The 23,045-nt window shown below is 41.6% G+C and overlaps 1 protein-coding gene across 1 annotated transcript in view; it reads right to left on the minus strand.

Annotated features, from left to right (window-relative positions):
• Positions 1-3,224: 3,224 nt before the first annotated feature.
• FOXO1 (forkhead box O1) overlaps positions 3,225-23,045 on the minus strand; it is a 45,128-nt gene continuing 25,307 nt past the window's right edge. The window contains exons 2-3 of the mRNA XM_054996898.1: positions 7,708-9,063; positions 3,225-5,642 (exon numbers count right to left, since the gene is read on the minus strand). Of these exons, the coding sequence (XP_054852873.1) occupies positions 7,717-9,063 (1,347 nt within the window). The 3' untranslated portion in view covers positions 3,225-5,642; positions 7,708-7,716. The remainder of the gene's footprint in view (positions 5,643-7,707; positions 9,064-23,045) is intronic.

The raw sequence follows: 23,045 nt of genomic DNA on the forward strand, positions 1-23,045 counted from the left end.
ATTTTACCGACCTCGGAAGGATGGAAGGCTGAGTGCATGGCAAATGTATTGTTCAAGATTTACTTTTATTTTTTTAGATTTTTATAGTGTTGCTACTCAAGTCCTAAGGTGCTTAATAGAAAGGTGGGTATTCAAGTATTTTAACTAGTTTCCCCAATATGATTTTTTTTACCCCATTCCCACCCATTAACATGCATTTGTCGTATCTCATCACAGTGGCACCACATCAAGGCTAGTGCTAACAAGAAAATCTAGTTTCAAAAAGTCATTTTTGAATGGGCAGGAAGAAGTCAGGGCTAGTCACTGGATTATGTTATAGCTGTGTTAGTTCACAAACCAGTTTAGGACAGTTTCAGACAGGTAGCCATGTTGGTCTGCAGTAGAAGAGCAGGATTCGAGTCCAGTTGTCTCCAAGATACAACTGGACTCGAATCTTGCTATTTAGCACAGGTGAACTACGAACTCTATCCAGCATCTCTAGTTGGTTGGATAATAGAGGTGGCTAGCAACATACAGAGAAGGAAAAAAAGATGGCAGTATCTGTCTTTGGCTCAGGTTATAGTATCTATAGCAGCTATTGCTGTTCCCTCCCTCCACATTATAACATATCCCAGTTCTTTATAGAGAAAACAGAAATAAGGCAGATTTTTAAAGGAAGTATCTACGTCAGAGGATGCTGTTAAAAGTGAGTTTAATAGGGGACTGTTCCTACCCACCCGAGTATGAGAGACAGAGTTCAGTTACAAACAACAGCCATATCACCATTCATCAGAGCCTCATTAAAGTCTTTACAGAGCTTGTATAAGTTGAAGAATATGGGTTTCAAAATCTACTGAACTGAGGATGCATTAATTAGCATTAGCTAAACTTTTCCAGCAAGCACAGTAAAAGTCTCCCAGGCCAAGCATAATTAGGCTTTAAATTGGCTTCCTGCCTTTTACTTTAATCGCTGAACAGTTTATTGCTTTAAGCAGGCGGTTCAGGTAGAGGACAGAGATTTGATGCTGGGATACTAAGCTCTGCTTCTATTAAGCTATGTAGAATGGCAAGGGACACAGAACAGCAACAGTGCCATATCTCCAGGAACTGGCTGACCTTGGCTTATGGTTGTTGTTGTTTTGGGATACACCAGGACAGTAAAGAACCACCACTCAAACCCAGCACTCTGAAGAAAGCTGCCTAGCAAGGAAACCCAGAACCACATCTCCCATTTTGATACGGGGTTTCTCAAGCCTACTGTCTTGGGTTTGTATTTGTCACATGAGTTTGAAAGATTGTATCCATTCCCTGGAAGGAAAAAATCAGGAATTTCACTGGACTTTACATTTTTATTAAGATGGTTTTCAGTTTTGCAAGCCTTTGAACCACAGGGGCTTGAGGCCAGGGTTTCCCAACCTTTTTCCACAAAGGAACCCTTAAATTAATTTTTCAAATCCGTCGGAAGCTTTACTTATGAAAATATTTACAGGCCAAAAAAAGGTGATGGCAGGGAGTACAATTCAATTACTACTATTGTCAAGAACATTTATTTGTAAAGAGCTGCTGTCTCCCTTCCTCCACATATGTCTGCTTTTTTGAATTACCTCATCTCATTTGCCGTGCTTCTCTTTTTCTCTTGGCTCGCCTTTCTGTCACCGCTGATAAGGCGGGTAACAATAAAAAATGGACACAGTACAACTAAATATAGTAACAACAATATTTCAAGTGATATTTGGGATTTTTCATGGTGTATCAAAGTTTTTATATATTTATTTGATGATTTATCAAGGAAGACCTGAAGATGTCCTGCCAGAACCCTGGTTGGAAAACATTGGGTTAGACCAATATTCGAAGTGTGCTTCTATATAGCTTTATTTCCTACATGACTCCTACATGAACACTGGCATAAGACTATAATGAAGACCCAAATCCAGAATTCAAGGACAATTTATACTATTGTATTATAACACACAGTTACTGAGCGACAAAAGTCTCTTATGAGTTTGTTTTTCCAAGCTCAGTTAAAACTAACGCAAATCCTACACTTCTAATACACTGTGCCACTTAGGTTAATGAACAGTGGCATGATTATATGGCAGTAGTACAATCTGGAGCTCTACTGATTTCCAAGTCGGCAGTGAAATCCTAGGCAGAGATAGTCCAGTGAAAGGAATAACTGCCTGTGGGTGCCATAGCATCCATTGATACTTTTCCTGGCACCCGCCAACAGTTTTTAGAAAGTGGGTGGAGTCACATGTGGTTCTTATCGAGCAGGGCTTCTGATTTGCCATAGAAGGTGTGATTGGATATGCAGATTAAAATATTATTTCAGTAGCAGCTTCCACCAGAGTTAGGCTGTTTTCACATGCCTGTAAATGCCTCTGGAAAATCATACAAAACTTGCAGCATGACAGTATCTTCATAACGTGATTTCCCATTTAATGGCGTGATGACGTCAGCAATCGCACCATTAAATGGGAAATCGCACTATGAAGACACCGTTGTGCCATGAGTTTTGCATGATTTTCCGGCGGTTTTAGGCGTGTGAAAACGGCCTTAGTTTTATTCTCTCTTACTCCTCTTTTCCAGTGTAATTTTGAATTATTCCTTCCCTCTTCTCCCCTGCATTTATGCTTTTTCTGTGTGTGGCTCCACCTCCCGTGGCAGCCATTTTGTGGTTTTACGGTTACGCTCAAGACCATGTCAGAATTCCAAATGTGCCTGAACGCTCAAAAAAAAGCTTGGGGACTCCTGGCTTAGATATTCACTGTCTTCGTAATAGAAAGGGAGGAGTGGAGCATTGGGAAGAGCATTAAAAGGGACAGAATCTCATACTTCGCTCAACTTACATTATGAGAGACGTGATCACAAATCTTGGTTCATTCATGGATTTACTGGCTAAGTACTAAGCTTGAACAATGTTTTGTGTCAATTTGATTCGTTCCCCCCCACCCCAAAAAAGGTAGTACATGGATTTTGTTCTTTGGCTTTTGCTAAGTCACTCATTAAGCCCCAACTCCCCCTAATTACAAAATTAAAAACTCATTTTAATTTTAACTAATTAAAGTTCATTGTCCCAACAAAAATTGCCCAAGATAAATTATATTGAACTCTAGCTCCCAGGACTATTATGACAAATTAGAAGGATTTTGACGATCTTTTTTTGATTACATGCATGATTTTAAATAATAAAAATTAGAATCCTTTATCTGTATATAAGTCACCATATGAAAAAGACAACACAATTAAAGCAATGTATATACATTTATGGCTTTGTACAAAGGCTTATTTTAGATTTGAAAAACATCAGGCATGTTTTTACATATATGCAAATGATATGATGAAGCAGAGTACAGCAGTAAAATACCACCATATTCTTACAGCTCATCCAAATGAAATGTGGAGCATTTCCACGTCAGTGTGGCAACAGTGCTGGCTAGGCAGAAGGGGGAGAGCGACATCTGCCATATAAAAGTCCATATAAAAGTTAATGCAGAGTTACATTTGCGTGAACCGCAGTACACTTTTATAGTAATTATAAAATACCCAAAAAGGACATCATTTAAAATTAGTTATAAATTAACAAGCCTGAAAACTTCATAACGTGAACTTAAAATCTTCTTTTTAAAAATATCAACAGCCACGCAGTTGTTGAACAAGTCCAAACTTAAGACTGTGAAAAGAGTTGGTCCGCTTTCATTCTCCTCCCCTTCTTTAAGGAACGTTCTGCTGCACTGTCAGCATTCAACAGCGTAACCTTTGCCTACCGTTTTAAACAACTTGTCAGTTTATCAAGCCAGAGGTTTCATTAATGCAACTAATAATACATGATACAGAAGAGACAATATATTAAAATGTAAAGTATAGGAACAGTTCTAATGTATAAACACACTTTTCACAAAGAGTACAGACAAATGGGGGGCCGGGGCCAAAACACAAGGCTGCTTGGCAAAACAATCTGCACATTTCATAAGGCCACCATTTACAATAATTTTTACTCAGGTAATACAGAAATTAAGGTCTATGCAAAAAGCATGTTTCATCAACAGTCACGTAATTTTTGTTTCATAATAATACCCTTCATTAATCTTTTATTTTCTTACAATTACTGGGCAGAATTATTACAACAGTATCTGAATGCCTAATATATTAAGAGGGATGTTCTAGCTATTATGGTCAGCTACCTAGGCGAACCATGGGATGCACCATACGAAACATAGCTGAGCATAGAGGGTGGGTGGGGACAGTATAGAGGGATGGTGCTCATTGAAGTCAGCGTTCCAAAGAGCCATCAAAAGTACAGAGCACAATATAATATTTATATTCTATATTATTCACCTACACTTTAAAAGGCTACTCATATAAACCTCTCTAAAGGATGCATCATTGGGACTATTCATAATGTAAGATTCTGAAGGTGGAAGGATCATTCAAACTAACTGAAACCAATTATATAAATAATTAGGTCTCCACAGCTCATCGCTGTGGTTTGTTCCTGCAAAGTATGTTCACACAACCATAATGTAGCATAAAACAGGTTCTAACTCTTTGGATGTCTTTAAACTAAGCCAGAAGCGGTGGGGCAGGGGGAAGTAATAGAACCTAGAGAAAGAACAAACAAGACTTAGCACAGATTATGAATGGAAACATTATTAAACTGAGCAGTTCTTACTCTGAGGATACCAAACGTCATGACATTTCCATGAAATAAATACAAATGTGAAGCGCTGGACTTAAATTCAGGCAACAATGAATGCCTGGTGGTAGGTAGTCAGTGTTCACAGTAATAGAAATTCTGTTACCTACAGATCAATTCCTGTGACAAGAGAACCCTAAAAAAATGTTACCCTCAGGGTGCTAACATTAACTTCTCCCTCCCCCCTTATTTAGCTAAAATACTGGATATAAAATGTTACGAATGTTGCTAGGTATTCTGAATTTAAACTTTTAAAAAGTAGAGTGTATAACAAAGTAGAGATGTAAGAAAAATATCAATATGCGTATTACAAAAAAATTCAAGTTGATTAATAAAATTGAATGATCTGGAAGTTATCCCCCCAAAGAAATCTACATCATCAGTAACAAATATGACAACGTTTTCAATCTGCTCTTGGCCGTGGAAGTCTGAGTGGCTAAAGACTTTGGTCAGATCATATACAATGATACGTTTTTTGAATGAAATGTAGAGCCATATTAATACATTTAAGGCAGTTAATTCAGCTGTCCACAGGTCCCCAAAAGTTCAGCAGATGAAGAAAAGAAATGGATCAGAGGCAAGTTGGTTTAAAACTACCACAGTATTAAAGTTTTAACTTTTTTCTCAGATGCTTTTTTTAAAAAAAGTTTTGCTTCTACAGCTTACGTTGTGCAGAGTCACCAAACATGATGAAAAAGTATTTTCTTCTTCTCTGTGATATTGTAGTGAGAGTTTGGCACGTCCAGGTAAACACACTTCCAATGGCACATTCTTTACCCACAGCAGCAAATGACCTGCAAATATCTGGCATACATCCTGTGCAAAGGTGGGGTGGGGGGAATCTATCTGCTGCCAAGTCTGACGAGAGAAAAAAATTACAAAGAATATACAGAGGTTGAAGGACATCTTTGGACTCTCCTGCTCAGTCCTTGCAGTCAGAGATCTCTGAAGCACTTTAAAATGAAGCCTAGGACAACAGAAGGAAAACATAAATATTCAGAATGCAAGACAGAATGTTATAGTATCCAAGTATCTAACACTCTAAGCAGAGTTCAGACCTCGGTGGACTTAGAAGGGTGTAACTCTGCATAGGAGTACACTGTAAGAGAACCGAAAATGAAAGATTCTATTGCTTACACATTCATGTCAATTACAAATATTGGAAGATACACATTGGATAGCATATTGTAATGTTTCTCAATCTTTTATGGAATTGTTAAGGAGGGCCACAGTCCAAGGTGATTAGTTTGTTACATACTAGCAACAAAGCCTGTTGTGGGGAAAAATAAATCGGGCTCTAGAAAGGGGAGGGAAGGCAGGTGGGCATTCCCTCCTCCTCCATCACTGATTCCAACCAGGTGAAGACGGGGGGTGGGGATGGCCACCTCCTCTGCTCTGTGCCTGATCCTGGCTAGGTGAATGGGGATCGGGCATTGCCTCATGCTCTGCTCCTGACCCCAGCCAGGTGAAGGGGGTGGGCACTGCCACCTGCTCCACTCCTGATCTCAGCTAGGTGACGGGGTGGGTGGGCATTTCCCCCTGCTCCGTGGCTGATCCTGGCTGGGTGAAACGGAGTTGGTGTTTCCTCCTGCTCCACGGCTGATTCCAGCCAGGTGAAGGGGGTAAGGCATTGCCACCTGCTCCACGAGTGATCCCAGCTGTGTGAAGACAGGGGCGGGCATTGCCACCTTCTCCGCTCCTGATCCTACCTGGGTGAGGGCGGGGTGCAGGCATTGCCACTTGTTCCGCTCCTGATCTTGGCTGCATGAAGAGGGGAGCAGCATTGCCACCTGCTCCACTCCTGATCCCAGCTGGGTGAAGGGGGCCGGGCATTGCCACCTGCTCTCCTCCTGATCCTGGCTAGGTGAAGATGTGGGATGAGCATTGCCACCTGCTTTGCTCTTGATCCCAGCCGGGTGAAGGCAGGGGTCGGGCACTGCCACTTGCTCTGCACTCCTGATCCCAGCTGGGTGAAGACGGGGGATGGGCATTGCTCCTTATCCCAGCTGGGTGAAGACAGGGAGCAGGCATTGCCATCTCCTTCACTCCTCATCCCAGCTGGGTGAAGGCAGAGGGGGGGCACTGCAACCTGCTCCGCTCCTGATCCCTGCTGTGTGAAGGCAGGGGGCGGGCATTGCCGCCTGCTCCACATCTGATTTCGGCCTGGGCATCTCGCCACAGCACACTCTCTGGAGGTCTGGCTGCCTAATCTGGGTTTCCCTCCACAGCAGTGCCCTCTAGAGGCCCACCAGGGTAGGAAGTGAGCCGTCTTGAATACGCTTAGCCTTTTATATAGTAGGATTACATAATTACAGTCACATCATGATGGTAACTTTACTTTCTATATACCACAATGTAGCTCTCTGATATAAGTGCGGGGGAAACCGATTTCCTGTTCTCTTAATGATGATTAATATTTAGTTCACAAGTGTGGATTTTATACAACAGTATATAAAAAAGGAAAATGTTAATTACAATGGCTTGGGGCAGCCTAGTGAAATCTGCCACAATAACACTGGAATCTTTAATAGAGACCATTAAGGAAGTACAGAGTACTTTCCGTAGTTTTCAGGGCAAACTGTAAAATTTAAGAATAGAAACTGGTTCACACAATCATTTTCATTTGATGAGTGATGTCCTCTGACGAAATCATAAATCTCTTGACCTGGCCCCCTTTTATACTTAGGTCTAATCCAAGATACTGAACAGTGAACTTGATGGTTCTACCATATAAACACTCTGTGTGTGTGTGTGTGTGTGTGTGTGTGTGTATGGCATATATATATATATATATATATATATATATATATATATATGGCATATATATATGGCATATATATATATATATATATATATGGCATATATAAGACCATCTAATTTTTTTAATTTTAAAAAGTAAGAACAAAGAGCAATGAATGATGGTAGTCTTGGAACTGGAATATTCAATTCAGGCATGGGGGACACTCAACAGAAGCACTTTCTTAGGCTAGGAATAGGTAGCAATGTATGCAGAAATAATAAAATAAACTAACCTTCCAGTCTTATCCAGGCACCCAGCTGTGTGTTGTTGTCTTGACACCATGCGACAAACCTTGGTTAGGCAACACACTGTCAAAGTTAAAATCTAATGTTTCCCCATCCATGAGGTCATTACGAATTATTGACTCCATATCACAGTCCAATCGTTCAATCAACATATCATCTAAGTCACTAGGGAGTTTCTCCTGATGGAAAGATACAATTCCCACTCTTCCATATCCGTTACAGCTGTTCACAGTGGTGTACGGGTTTATGCTATTCATCTGCATTGGGTGGCTCATAGGCACTTGTACTGACGTTTTCACTGCAGATGAACGATTTAAGCCTGAAGCGTGAGACACGGTGCTAACTGTGAGAGACAAGGTATGGCTGTTTACTACTGATGTTGCCTGGACATGTCCTTGGTGTGGGTGGGTACTGGGGGCAACAATTTTGTTATGGTTCTGTTGGCTGCCATATGGCGTCATTGTCGAGTTAGTGGCCATTAACACATTTGGTCCCAACACTCTGCTACTGGGCTGGGAAACACGAGTGTCTACAGATGTCAAGATATCACTGTGTGGGGGTGAATCAGAAGTAAGCAACTCCTTCAGAAGGCCTACAGGGCAGCTATACTGGCTGATGGTTCCATAGTTCGATTTACTGTCTTGAATGGTTTGCATAGGTATTTGGGACAAAGTGTTCATGCTAGTCTGAGCATAACCGTATTTCCTGTAGTCCGCATTTGGTGAACCTATATTTGTGTTAGATGGCGTATACGAGTAACCCGGAGGTTGTTGCATCATGGTAGCAGGTGGAGATTGGGTCGATCCAGCCAAGGATGTGTTTGGGGATAAAAGGTTGAGGTTATCCAGGAGATTCTCCATGGTTTCTGAACTGCTCATCTCAGAAAGGCTGGGCAGAGTTGAAGCCATTTTGGTTGTGGACGGAGGGTAGACCATAGAGTGCACGTCCCCTTCTCCAAGGTCATCTTGTTCTGGCAGGATTGGAGAAAGTCTACCACTAATTGTACTAGCATTTGAACTGGTCCTAGGTCTAAATGTACTCCAATTATTATCAAAGTCGTCATTGCTATGAGAGCTGGGGCTTGCAGGCCATTTCGAGAACTGTGTGCCTGGACTGTCCCCATTTCCATCTTGACCTGTCTGAAGAGCTGCTTTTTTCTTCGCAGCTCTGCCTCTGCTTTTTGCAAACTTGCTGCTGTTGTCCATGGATGCAGCCCTTCTCCTGGGAGACTTGCCACTTTTGCCTCCTTCTGGGTTGAGCATCCACCACGAGCTTTTTCCTGTTCCTTCGTTCTGCACTCTAATAAACTTGCTGTGCAATGAGAGGTTATGGCGGATTGAATTCTGAAAAAGAAAGCAGGGATTAAAAAAAAGTGTTGATGCTCTCCATTTCTGTCCTTGATAGATAAATCCATTACATCAAATGCACAGCTGTAGAAATAATCACATTTCCCAATGCAATAATAAAATACATAGCTCCTCATTTTAGCTAAATAGACTCATACATTCCCACCGGCAATGAAGCTTCCTATTTACACTTTAAGGTAATCCTAGATGTTTCTGCACCGAAGAGTCTTGAATGCCTAACTACTTATTGCCATGCGTGCCTCCAGCTTTAAAATTTCTGTGAAAACCATTAAATTCACAATAGAAGAATGCATATTATATTTTACTTGTTTGTATTTTTAAGGCTCTTGAGGTCTAGCTACAAAGCCACCAGTTCTTTAGTCAGAGCCAAGCAAAGTAATGCAATGAACAACACACATAGTTAGTCAACCCTAGCTGATCTCAAAGCAACTTAGTGATAAAATCACAAATTTAGGACCACTTAATGAAGTCTTCATCAGGTAGTATAAATGGTTATGAATTAGTTTATATTCAGCATGTGTTTACATTGCTAATATTGGCCTAATAAGAAGCACATCTACCCATTTCATGATGCCCAATGAAGCACAACAATATAAAAGCAAGCAAAAATTCCTCTGAATGTAAATTATCAAATACTTTTTCTCAACTGGCTTTTTAGAAACCCCAGGTTTCAGCCACCACTTCACTTTCTGCAAGGGCAGTCAACAGATTAAATCTTTTGTTTATTAGTCTGCCTTTACCAATGAATGGATTTGTGTATTGCGAAGCCTAAAGAAAAAGTGACTGAAATATTGAATCAAGCGTTAAGATAGTTTAGTAACACCACTACCATCCACTGATTTTAAAAAATCTTTAATACTCTAATTCTCCTTTACAACAACACATAGGAACCAAACACTTACTTAATTTGCAATCCCATTGATTAAAAATTTTCCCTTGCCAAGTAAAATTTGCCCCACGAACTAACAATGCAATCCTAAGAAGAGTTACTTCAGTCTAAGCCCACTGATTTCAATGGGCTTAGACTGGAGTAATTCTTCTTAAGACTGCACTGTAAATCACTGAGGTAAAATTTTAGAGAGCAGTTTTAAATTGGTCTACTCAGAAAGAATCCTAATCAGATAGACTAAATAGGGCTTATAAATATTTAATTATTTAGAAAAAATTAAAGGTTAACTCATCCAGCTGAGGCTGTTCACCTTGAGGATTTTTTGTTTTTCCAAAAAGCATTTAATTGGCATGACCATTGTGATATGATTTGGGGTTATACACCTTCAGGATTTTCCAAACTCCTTAAATTATACTATGAGCTGCTAGAATTCAAACAGGACAGAATTCTTGTCTTTACATAAACCTCTTAAGTATACCTTCACAACTAATGACAGCTATGGCCACTAATTTCTCTCTATTAAATGCTAAGTTTCAAATTTAGGTCAAAACAATGACAACAATGCAAGGCAGGCTGTCTGCTGGCCAAATACTTGGGCCTGTGTTTGTTTTTTCAGTTGTGAGAGACCACTAAATTTACAGGGGATGCTTCCTGCTTTGCTTCCAGAGATCCATCAACACATGATTTCATTAATTCCTCCCTTGCTGTCTATTTCCCAAGCTACAAAAGATATACTTTGAATTGTAAGCTCTCTCTCCAACAGAATATTCCGTGTGCTTTTTTTAACATGCATCTTTTATCAACTCAGCTATGCAAAAATTTATAGCTTTCAAGGGTATTCTTCCGTTGAAACCTGCCGTAATTAAATTGCAAGGTTGCCAAGATGTTGGCATCTTAATTTCACTGTGCTCTATTCAAATTACCGGCTACGGCTTGCTGATCTTAAGAGATTCAATGGGACACATTTGGCATGTTGAAGCCCACTAAAGGTCTTCAGGACTAAAGCAAGCATTTGAACTGTGCTCTGAAAAGCTTCAGATGACGGACAGAGCAGAATTGTAACGTACTTTAACCAAATCAGGAGGTTAGCCACTGAGATTTGTACTAAGAGTTGAAATTACATATTATATGCAGGGCTTTTTTTCTGGGAAAAGAGGTGGTGGAACTCAGTGGGTTGCCCTTGGAGAAAATGGACACATGGCTGGTGGCCCCGCCCCCTGATCTCCAGACAGAGGGGAGTTTAGATTGCCCTCCACACCGCCAAGCGGCATGAAGGGCAATCTAAACTCCCCTCTGTCTGGAGATCAGGGGGCGGGGCCACCAGCCACGTGACCATTTTCAAGAGGTTCTGGAACTCCGTTCCACCGCGTTCCAGCTGAAAAAAAGCCCTGATTATATGTACATAACTTTCCAACTCTACTTTATTCCAGAAGAACTCTTCAGCAAAGTACCAAACGGGGGTAGACAGTGGACTGGTTTGCTCTCAGGCTGCATCCCCATTCAAAATGGAGTCAATGGAGAAGCTGTGCAGGGACTGTAGATTAAGCCTGTCCTGTAGGGGGCTGCATATTCCCCAAAGGAGAGGTTCATTGCTTGGAACTGCTACAGATGCCTATGGCTGGAGGCTCAGGTCTCCTCTGTGGCACAAAGCAACATTGGCTGGTTTGCCAGCTATGATGGTTCCTCAAAGAGGATATTTGACCACAGTAATCCATGCTTTGATCACACTGGTGCTGCCTTTGAAAATGTCCAGAAACTTCAACTGGTCCAAAACGTGGCAGCCAGGCTACTGTCAGGGGTTGGTTACAGGGACTGTATCACTCCTGTGCTGAAAGATCTGAACTCATTACCCATCTGTTTCTGGGCACAATTCAAAGGCTTCTCTTTACCTTTAAGGCCTTAAATGGCTTGGTGCCAGGGTACTGAAAGATCGTCTCCTCCCGTATGACGCAGCCCACCTGTTAAGAACTGCCTCTCAAGCCCTGAGGCAGATGGCGATTGGTGACTTGAAACAAGTCGTTTCCTGTGGCGGCACCTCCCCTTTGGAACACCTTCCCCCTTGACGCTCAGCTAGCACCTACTTTACTTTCTTATAAGCACCAGGCCAAATCCCATCTTTTTAAACCAGGCTTTTAATTAGGGGCTCTGTCTTACTCCATATTTTAATGGCCTGCTTTTGTTTTATGGAAATTTTTTATGCTGTTTTATGTCCAATGGATTGTTTTTTATGACATGCTTTTATATAGTGTTGCGTTGCTTTAATTGGAGGCCACCTCAAACAAGACTCTGGTGAGTTGGCATAGAAGTATCCTAAATAAATAAAACCATGCCCCCGACCCCCCCCCCCCGAAGCTTTGTTCCTGTGCAGGGCGGGGGATGATACCTTTATCCCAGTGAGGGAAAAGCACCTGGAGGGTTATTTTAAGCAGAAAAATACATCAAGGGTAAGGGGGATGGTTGAGTGTTACTCCTTACTATTACTCCTCTCTAGACTTTCATCTCCCATGATTGTTTTTTTTTTTAAATCCTGGTGGAAAGTTGCATATAACTGTCTGTAATATGTAATTTGGATCATCAAGGGTAGCACCAGATAACCTTTGAGAAGGGTTGCTAGCTTCACCCCCCTGCCTCCATTGTAACTTTCAATGTGATAGCGTATCTGGGGTTTTTGCCCATGTGGAGCCTCCAATAGATTTTCTATTGGAGGTCACCAAAAGCTAACTTAGTTCTTAAGAATTTTGATACAGAGTGCTAAGCCTACAGCTGCATTCATAGATTGTTGGGATACTGCACTATCGTTGCACTACAGCTATCTTTTGCAATTGGATTTTTCTGTGTGGACAACATGATCCAGTTGCAAATTATTGCTACAGCACAATATCCAACAAGTAGATGCATCCCAAAAGCATAATTCCATAATCCCTAAGCATAGCCTCAAATATCACAGCTTAGGGAAGTGCCATGACCCAACTAAGGGAGAGCCAAGGAAGTCTCCTTGCATTTATGCTACTACAGCTGTAAGTCCCACTTATGAACCAAGGTGACTGTGAGCTCATCATGTTCAACAATATGCATGCTTTGTGCAGTGGAAAGACTTAGGATAGCTCAGAAATGGACACGTACTTTGGTTACATCATAAAACAACAAGACTCACTGGAAAAGACAATAATGCTAGGAAAAGTTGAAGGCTCTAGGAAAAAGAGGAAGACTCAACAGAGGAAGCTACAACCTTCAGTTTAAAAGACCTAAGCAAGGCTGTCAATGACAGAAAGTTCTGGAGCTCATTAATTCACTGGGTTGCTATAAGTTGGAAGCAACTTGACAGCATATAACATACAGGCCAAGATCTCATCTATACTGTTAAGAGCAAGATGCTCCTTGCACTGGTACGGGGCTGTTCTCCATATTCTCTTACTATTATAATCAGCACTTGGCTCCATAAGACAACAGCATGACACACCACAACCATGAACCAGAAAAACCACCTAACATCCACATGAATGTTGACTAGAAAAAATTGATGGTATCTCAAAGGAGGACATAGGGAGCCCTGAAGAAGCATCCTCGTAACAAGCCCCAGCTGCAACTCTACCTTTACACAGGCAGAAAGTGGTGCCTGCCCAGAAGAAAGACTGCGTAAGCAGCTCACTAGTTGTAGCAGAGCACAACTAACAAATAAAGTTGCAGCACAGGAGGTCATATCATTCTGCTCCCATCAAGGGAAAATTCAAAGCAGCATCAGTCACCAAGCCAATGGAATACTGAGTGCTCAAGACAGGAAAGGGGACAGCAGTAATGAAGAGAAAGGCAGAAGAACAAAGAACATTGCGAGCAATGTGCAAGAGTAAAGTTGCCACTCAAATGACAAGCAAGGCAGCTGTACATTGCCAATGCTTAGAATTCAAAACGTATTCAGCATCACATCTCTCTCTGGGCACAAACCACTACTGGGACCCTCAACTCTAGAGCAGCAAACACACAACAGCTTTCTCAAGGAACAGAACACTGTTGGTAAACACCAATTATAACTGGGGTGGGGTCTGTATATAACACGCAAACAATTTTCTACCACAGTCAGCCAGGGATCAGGGCACTGAGCTCTACATCCACAGCTACTACTAGCCAAATATTCTTCTTACAGGCACACAGGCTGAGGACAACCTGCTGCAAGAGATTACTGATATGCTGGGTCTTCTAAGGTGTGCACATTTGCACACACAGATGGGTGTACATCATCATTTGTCCCTCCAACAAGCGGTCTCGAGAAAACCTGTTGGAAGGCAACCCTCTCAGGAAGCAGGCTAAACAAATATGAACTTAAGGGGGAAAGGTGAATGAACTGCTGGAGGCCACGGTAGAAACACCTGCAGGCCCCTCATCAGCGTTCAGTCACAAGAACAATCTGTTCCAAGTGTAAACTAGCAGACAGTATTCCCTTCCCTTCCAGGCAAGCAGGTAAGTATTCAATGTCCCTGAAGGTATAATCTTCTACTTTTAGTCAAATAAAAGTAGTAATAAGGAGCAGCAACAAGCAGGCATAGGGCAAATGTAACCCACAACCAAGAGGAAGGCAGATCCATTCCCCCCCGCGCACGCACGCATGCACACACACACACACAGCAGCATGCGGATAAGAAAAGCTACTGCTTTAAGCACTTTTCATTCCATCACAGTTCCCATACCCAAAGTAGGATGGAAAGATCAAATCAAAAGAGACGTAAGGCAGAGCGGAGGATTTCACTCCCCTCTTCTGTACACTTCCTTGTATTTTTTTCAAAAACTGATACACACACACACACAAACTCAGACACTCTCTCACACAGCTTCGCACAGGAATGGGACAGACAGGTAAATAGCTACACAGCACTGGCATGTCACACTTGGGCTATAATTGTGTGGGAGCTTTTCCCATTCCCATGTTGTACTTACCACGAATCCCTCATTCAGAAATACCTTTCACACTTTAAAAAATAATCTACCCTGAAGGAGAGTTTTGCTCCATCTGTAAACTTTAGTGAACATCAGCTCGTCAATGCTATTCCCACCCCCACCCACCCCGCCTCCGCAGACTGCGTTGGATGGCTAGGAGATTCCTTGGGTATTTATTTTGTTTTGTTTTTATCCCATTTTTCTCTTCAATTGGGATCCTGGGTGGTTTATGTTGTTCTCTCAGTGATTTTATTCTTACAAAACCCCTCTGAGGTAGGTTAGGCTTAGGGTGTGTGACTGGCCCAAGGTCACCCAGCAAGCTTCCATGGCAGAGCGGTCATAGACCAGAGGAGTTAGCCGTGTTAGTCTGTAGTGGCAAACTAGTAAAGCGTCCAGTTAGCACCTTTAAGACTAACCAACTTTATTGTAGCATAAGTTTTCAAGAGCCGCTGCTTTCTTCGTCAGATGCATCTGACGAAGACAGCTGTGGCTCTCGAAAACTTATGCTTCAACAGAGTTGGTTAGTCTTAAAGGTGCTAACTGGACTCTTTACTATATGGCAGAGTGGGGATCTGAACCCAGGTCTCCCACATTCTAGTCAGGCACTTTAACCACTACATCACGCTGGATCTCAATGAAGGTTAAAATGTAGCTAAAGAATATTCAGTGTGGAAATACCATGTGGTTTGGGAGACTCAGAAAAATTTGACACTCTTGGCTGCATGCTCAATATAAAACATCAATACTATCCGATCTGAAAAAATTCATAAGGAAGGTTATGCAGAACTTGCTGATTAAAAAACAAAACAAACTGGTACTGTTTTAAAGTTGTGTTTTGTAAAGATCATCTCTCCTGTCATGCCACAGGTTTAGTGTTTATGATGGAAACAAGTTCTCTCTCTCCCCCCCTCCCTGCTTTTCTCTCACTCATTCAGTCTATGAAGAAATAACGTTCATTCCCTCTACACATGGAAGTGTTTAGCATTATACAGAAGCGAAAAACTGCCTTAGTCATCAGAAAGCTACAATCTAGTATTCTTGTATTAAGGACATTCAAGGTCACTCCTGGAGTAGCTAAGCCATCTCCAAAGTTTGCCAAAAACAACAAAAGTTCCAAACAGGAAAAGGTTTGCAGCAGAGTGCCTGTTACATAAATTCCTGTTTTTCCACTCAGCCAGGAGGAGATTAAAGAGACTATGATTTACTAACTTGGAAAAAGTGTGGAGAGGGGTAAATATCGCAAAAAATATGCAGCGCTGCTAATGATGTTGTGTCTACAAAGCTTTGCCAAATGCAGACGTGACCTGATAATAGCACAGTTTCAAGCCCTGGAACTTGGACAATGGGTAAGCAAGGGCATTTGCAGGATGTGGTGGGAGGCCTTCGTCAAGAGCAACGATATTCCCAGGAAATATGCTGAAAACACCAAATTTTATATTTATTCTGAAAACAGATTCACTTTAAAAGTGTCATAATTAGAGAGATTCTGGGCTGTTTCTAGTTTGTCATTTACTTGCAGTACTTGAGTGCAACTTCTGCCCATAAAATTTTGTTGCCATTTTTAATTCTGACTCAACTTTGTAAGCATCAGTCTAGACTTTTTTTTGCATGTCCAGACATATATTTCGGTTTTACTCCAGGCTTTAAGTGCACCCTCTGTCCAAGCAACCATGTCATGTTACCTACCCATGCACACAGCTTCCCAAATAACTTTTTAAAAAATGGTTCAGAATAAAGACTGCAGATAAGGCAATTGTATGCTGATTGTGTGTTATATGCCGTCAAGTCGCCTCTGACCTAGGGCAACCCTATGAAGGAAAGACCTCCAAAACGTCCTATCATTAACAGACTTGCTCAGATTCTGCAAACTGGAGGATGTAGCTGGTGTCTTTTATTGAGTCAAGCCATCCCATTTTGTGTCTTCCTCTATTCCTACTGCCTTCCACTTTTCCCAGGATTATTAACTTTTCCAGAGAATATTCCAATATTACCTTTAAACACAGCAGACAGCATTTGGTTAAACCTAAGAGAAGTAAACACATTTCAGTGGGATATAAGTGTATTTATCTGGACCCTGAATCATGCCTTATGTGGCTCTGAGGGCAGTCTGCACAACAGGCAAAGGAAACATGTAGCCTAACCTTTCCGTAACTACTTTCCTTCTTAAGGTCAGCCACCTCCAAGTGACATCAATATACAGTAATACAATATACAAAGCAAAGTTGTATGATTCCAGGTTATGAAACAACCTTGCAGAGGTGTAGGCTGTAGTCACTGCTTGGATGGGAGATCGCCTGGGGACGTTATGTATACCGCCTTGACTTTCATGCCATAATAGAAAAAATACTATAATAGTAAATGTGACAATGCTGAGATTATCATGACTGACTGCAGGCCAGTATATGAATTTTGGTTAGTTGGGGTTTGCCAAATCCAGATCTGAAACTATATTTTGAAGTGTGTTTATTGATCAGCTAGTCTTAACTATGGTTTCATGTGATGTACAAATTCCACAGCAACACTTAGAACAAGATGCCTGGGCAAAGCAAAGGTGATGATACCAGTGTTTGTCAAGGCAAACCTGTATTTTAGGAACATATGAGTCCAGCAGCACCTTAAAGACCAAAAAGATTTTCAGCAAATAAGCTCTCAAGAGCCAAACCCTGAAAGCTTTTTTGTTCTTCTAAGGTGCTACCAGACATGAACCTTGCTGTTCTACTGCAGACCAACATGGCTACCCACCTGAAACTGGGTTTTAGTGAATGTGAAACCAGTATTCAGCTTGTAAACAGACTGACCATAGCTAAAGTAAACCATAGTTGTGTTATGCCCGAACCCAGTTTTATGTACATCCACATATGTAGAGCACTGGTCTGAAACTGGTCGGAATTACAGTAAAGTTGTTCCTATCTTACATGCTGGCCTCAAGGTTGCCTTAAGACTGACCTTGGGCAATAGGTCAGTCTATTTGGAGGGATTTGTGTGGAAACTGAGAAAGGGAAAGGTTTAGATAGGACTCTTTTTAAATTAATGCGAAGTGATGGTGAGAGGCAATCCATAGATGATAAATATGTTTTATTATTGAAAACACTGGTACCCCATCTTTCCATGCAGGTGTTCAGGGTGGCTAATACATTTGATAAGTGGTATTGCATGCATTTTCAAGATATGCATACTTTGCCCTTGAAGGGCTGACGTTAAGACCCACCAGCAGCCTAAGTCCTTATTTGTATATAAATCAGCACCACTCACATTTGGGGGGGAGGAATAAAGGAGAATAAAAGGAATTTGAAAAGGCCATACAGAGCAATCCTCCTTTACTCCTTGAGTTATTTAATTGTGAAATTCACTGCCCTGGGAAGGCCTCAGCCTGTGTGTCCTATTTGTTGGCCCTCCTATGCAACTGGCGGGGCCACTGTGAGAAACTAAGGGACCAACTAACCCCACTGAAATCTGCAAGCATGGCAAATTCTCTAAATGACAGTTTCAAGGAAAAATGGCATACTGCCACCTCAAACAAACAAAATTTCCAGTGAAGCAGTGAAGCATAGGAATAACAGTAGCATCAGGGGAGACCTCAGCATCTGACCTCTGCATTGAGATTGAGATACTGGAATAGATGGAAGGCTGTTCTGAGCCAGCAAGGCTCTTCCTTAACCCTATATAGAATTATTCCATCCTAAATCCATTGCAACGAACACAAAGCCTGATTAGCTAGATGCATTCCTATCAGGAAATAACGAGCAAAAATGGCTTCTAATTTAATCAAGTTTTTAAAAAAATATCCTAAAACATGTCCAAACTGATATATTGGATTAATTAACTTGGATACTGTCTGTTACAGATACTATTTGCTAAAAATAGGAGGACATTAGCATAATAGACCAATTTGACTATTTATCTGAATGCTTGCTACTGTCCGGCGTTACATGTGAGAGGTTCAAATGCACTATGGATTTTGGTGGTCTTTGACCATAATACATTTTTAATGCACTTTTGCTTGATACCACATCCCATTGAAGAAGGCAGATTTTTCTACTAGTTGGTTATGAGGCATAATCAACAGTGCAACCCTAAACAGAGTTACACTCTTGTAAGCCTATTTATTTCAATGGGTACAGAAGGAAGTAAATCTACTTAAGATGACACTGCTAAGGGACCAACTAACCCCACTGAAATCTGCAAGCATGGCAAATTCTCTAAATGACAGTTTCAAGGAAAAATGGCATACTGCCACCTCAAACAAACAAAATTTCCAGTGAAGCATATCTAGGAATAACAGTAGCATCAGGGGAGACCTCTGCATCTGACCTCTGCATCAAGATAGAGTTTGACATTTCTGCTCTTTGTTAAATATAATGATTATTGCTACTGAATTACTACTGTTTTACAAATTCTACAAGAACAAGTGTGTCTGAAATCATAATAAAACTGATAGTTGTTGCCAAATAGAAACTGGTACAAGTTCCCTCAATACATGACTGGATTATTAGGGGTTTGAAAGTTATGGAAATAAACAAATTAACAACCCTATAGGGTATAAAAAGGCAGGTATAGAGAATAATTTTCCGTTATTCTAATTGATTGATTGGCTTGGGAGCTTTTCATAAGTCAAAACTCACATCTTTGTTTTATACCATTGAGGCTATGTGAAACTCTCTGCCTCCCTGACATTAAACTGCTTATTTAAACTACTTTATTTTGTGGGTATTGATTTTAAAGAGTGATTGTGGCTACAAGATCCCTGTGCGTATGTATAAACACATACTCTGTAAATTTGTTTTATGATTACTTTGTTTCTATTTTATTGAAACGCACTTGGTCCTTTGTTTTATTCTAACATACTTAGTGTTTTATATATTTTATTGAATTTGTGGGATTGCTATTTGTTTATTAACGTTTACGTACTGATGCTTTTTAAGAAATGAACCTCTGACTCACAAAAGCTCATGTTGAAATAAATGTTTAATCTTTAAGGTGCCACTGGATTTTTGTTTTATTTGGCAACAACGACTAGCACAGCTACTCCTCTGCAATTAAGAATAGATACCCCCTTTGCCACTCACCTGTGTATGACCCAAGCCAGCAAGGAGTTCAGAGGTCAAACCTTAACGCTGCTCCTCAAATATAATCAGAATCAAATGTATCCTGAGATGTGCTATGCATCATGTTCTCAGAGACTCTACCAGTACGAGTTTATACACTAAACACACGTGTATGTTTAAAAAAGCTGTATCCCTTTTGAGGCTGATAAATAAAACATCTTAAACAACTGTAGCTCAGCTTTTGTTCCTGTTTTACGTTTCCTGCAACCTCAGGACATTAAAAAAAAAGGAATGCACCAGTCCTTTCTGATGGGCTGAGGGCCAAGAGCCTCCATTGTTTTCAATGAAGCACGCTAGAACTGGCAAGGCACGCTGGAAATGACACTGGAAGGGGAACGGGCCAGGCAACCACTCTCTCTGTTCCCCTCCCAGGATGAGTTTCCCTCAGAGAGTACTGTACTGCAAACACGGAGGGGAAGCACACGCCATACAAAACGGCAAGGGTAAGGAGGACAAATGCCTCTTACATTCGTAACTCACCCCATCCCCCAAGGAGCTCAGCACAGGCTTCCTGCAGTACAAGAACTAGCTCAAAGAACATGAATGGCATAGGCAGCGACAAGTTTTTTTTTAAGGAAACTGGAAGGATTTATCAAGGCTAGAAACCACTAACACCTAGTTTTATATCTGCCATTACTCTGTTTTGCATATCGGGTTTATTTCTCTCTTGGCAATGCAGCACTTACTTTATCCTGCTTACAGCAAAAATCCCCCTACACTTTCAAGACTCTGGGAATGTTTCTAATTTCCTCCAACTCTTCACAGACTTTTCATTTAAATAAAAGTTTATCCAGTTTTCCAACATTACCGTTTATCATTTTTAAAAGCTTTTGCAGGCAATACTTCTACTGTTTCAAAATGTTTATGTTTGTTTCTGCAGGTTGTCTTACTTCCTAGGCAGTTTTAAGGAGCCAGGAGGAAGTAAATAATGCCAATGTTTTTCTACTGAGGTGTACTAGGGCACAGGTGAGTAGGAGGTAGACTGTGGTTATCTGAGCACTTCCTGGGATCCTAGTGAAGACTGCTAGGCTAGGTGGACCTTGCTCTTCAACAAAATGCACACTTAGGGTCGCATTGGAAGATACATAGAATGTGAGTTGGATTGGGAATCCCCCCAACCTGACTCATGCTTAATGTGTGACCTAAAAAACAGCGGGGAGGGGGAATCAGCTCCAGAGCATGGCATGGCAGCAGGAGGGGCTTCAGCCTTCACTCCCTTCCACCACAGGCAGCTTTTGCCAGAAATAAATGGCAGTGGTGGTGGGGAGACTGTTAGTCTAGCTGCCAGTTCCATGTGCCTGCCCAGGAGACAAACAGCTCCTCTGCAGCCATTTTTCTGTCAGAAGTGGCCCGAAGTCAAAATTTCTTCAGTTGCAATGATCTGGGGCTGATTTGGCTCCCCACACTGGACACACATGAAAGATAAAACCCCAACTTGATTCACATTCCATGTATTGAGTAATGAGACCCCTAATATGGCCTTCCCCTGGCCATTCAAAGAAGCAGTTATCCTCCCACTGTTTAAAAAAAAAACTCCCAGGCAAAAATAATGCAGCCAATTATCACCCAGTCTCTAATCAGCCATTTCTGGGCAAAGTGATTGAGAGAGCAAAAGCAGTCAACTACAGGACTTCCTGGATAACTCTTGTGGTCTGGACTAGAGATGGGCACAAACTGGGAAAAAACCGAACCATGCGGTTCATTGTTCATCAAATTTCACGAACCACGAACTTTCACGAACCTGCCCCCGGTTCGCAAACCAGTTTGTTTGGTTCGTGAAAACGTCACACTAAGGTCAGAAAATCGTCACTTCCGGGCCAGCAGAAGGTCACTTCTGGGCCAGCAGAAGGTCTGCAGGAAGTCCATCCCCTGTTGTCTAGGAAACTGATTGATTGGCACCAGGCTCTCTGCAGTGACAAATCAAAAAACGAACCAAACGAACCAGCCTAAAGTTCGTGGCAGTTCATGGCAGAAATGGGATCTGACAAACTGCTGGTCCGCGAACCATGAACTGGCCTGGTTTGTCACAAATTTTGGTTCGTGCCCATCTCTAGTCTGGACCTTTTCCAAGCTACTTTCAGGCTGGACTATGGGATGGAGATAGCTCTGGTGCCTTTAGTTGATGCCCTAAGTCTGAATATAGACAGAGGCCATACTTCTTTGTTGCTCCTCCTGGATCTTTGACACAGCAGTTCTTGCCATCCTGTTGAGGTATTGGAGGATGATGTGGGTATCAGGGGGATGTGCCTTGGACTGGTTTAAATAATTCCTCATGGAACAGACTCAAAAGGTTGCTGTTGGAGACCAGCTACCTTCAAGGTGAGAGTTATCTTGTAGAGTTCCACAGGGAGCAATCTTATCCCCATGTCATTCAACTTTTATGTAAAGCCTTTAGGAGAAATAATTTGTAGGTATGGAATTAGATGTAGTCAATATGCAGATTGACACCTACCTCTACCACTTTCTATCCAAATGCCCTAATGAAGGAAATAGAGGTTTTAAACCACTGTCTGCCAGCTGCAATCAGTTAGCTGAAAGAAAACAAATTAAATTGAACCCTGACAAGACAGAAGTCTTGCTGGGAAGGCAGAGATCTTGAAGGGCATTGTGCTCCCCGCTTTCGACGAGGTTCAACTGACCCTTGCAGACTCCGTTAAGAGGCATGGGGTTATACTGGATCCAGCATTGTTGCTGGAGAAGTAAGTTAATGCAGCTGCAAAATACACTCTCTTACAAATCAGTCTAGCCTGGAAGATGTCCCCCTACCTCGAAATGGCCAACCTGGCCACCTGGACTCATGCCATGGTAATATCAAGACTTGTCTACTGCAATGAACTCTAAACAGGTCTCCCCTCAAAGTCAACTCAGAGATTCCAGTCTGTGCAGAACACTGTTCCTGTAGATTCCTGTCCCACAGAGCAAGTAAGAGGAGAAATATTCCTTTTTCATCACCAACACAACTCGTCCACAGCTGCCTGATTGCACTAACTGTTGAGGTTGTCTGTACCTCCTAAAGGGTGTAGTGCACCTAAGTG

This window comes from Eublepharis macularius, chromosome 1 (assembly GCF_028583425.1).
Source record: "Eublepharis macularius isolate TG4126 chromosome 1, MPM_Emac_v1.0, whole genome shotgun sequence".
Taxonomy (NCBI): Eukaryota; Metazoa; Chordata; class Lepidosauria; order Squamata; family Eublepharidae; genus Eublepharis; species Eublepharis macularius.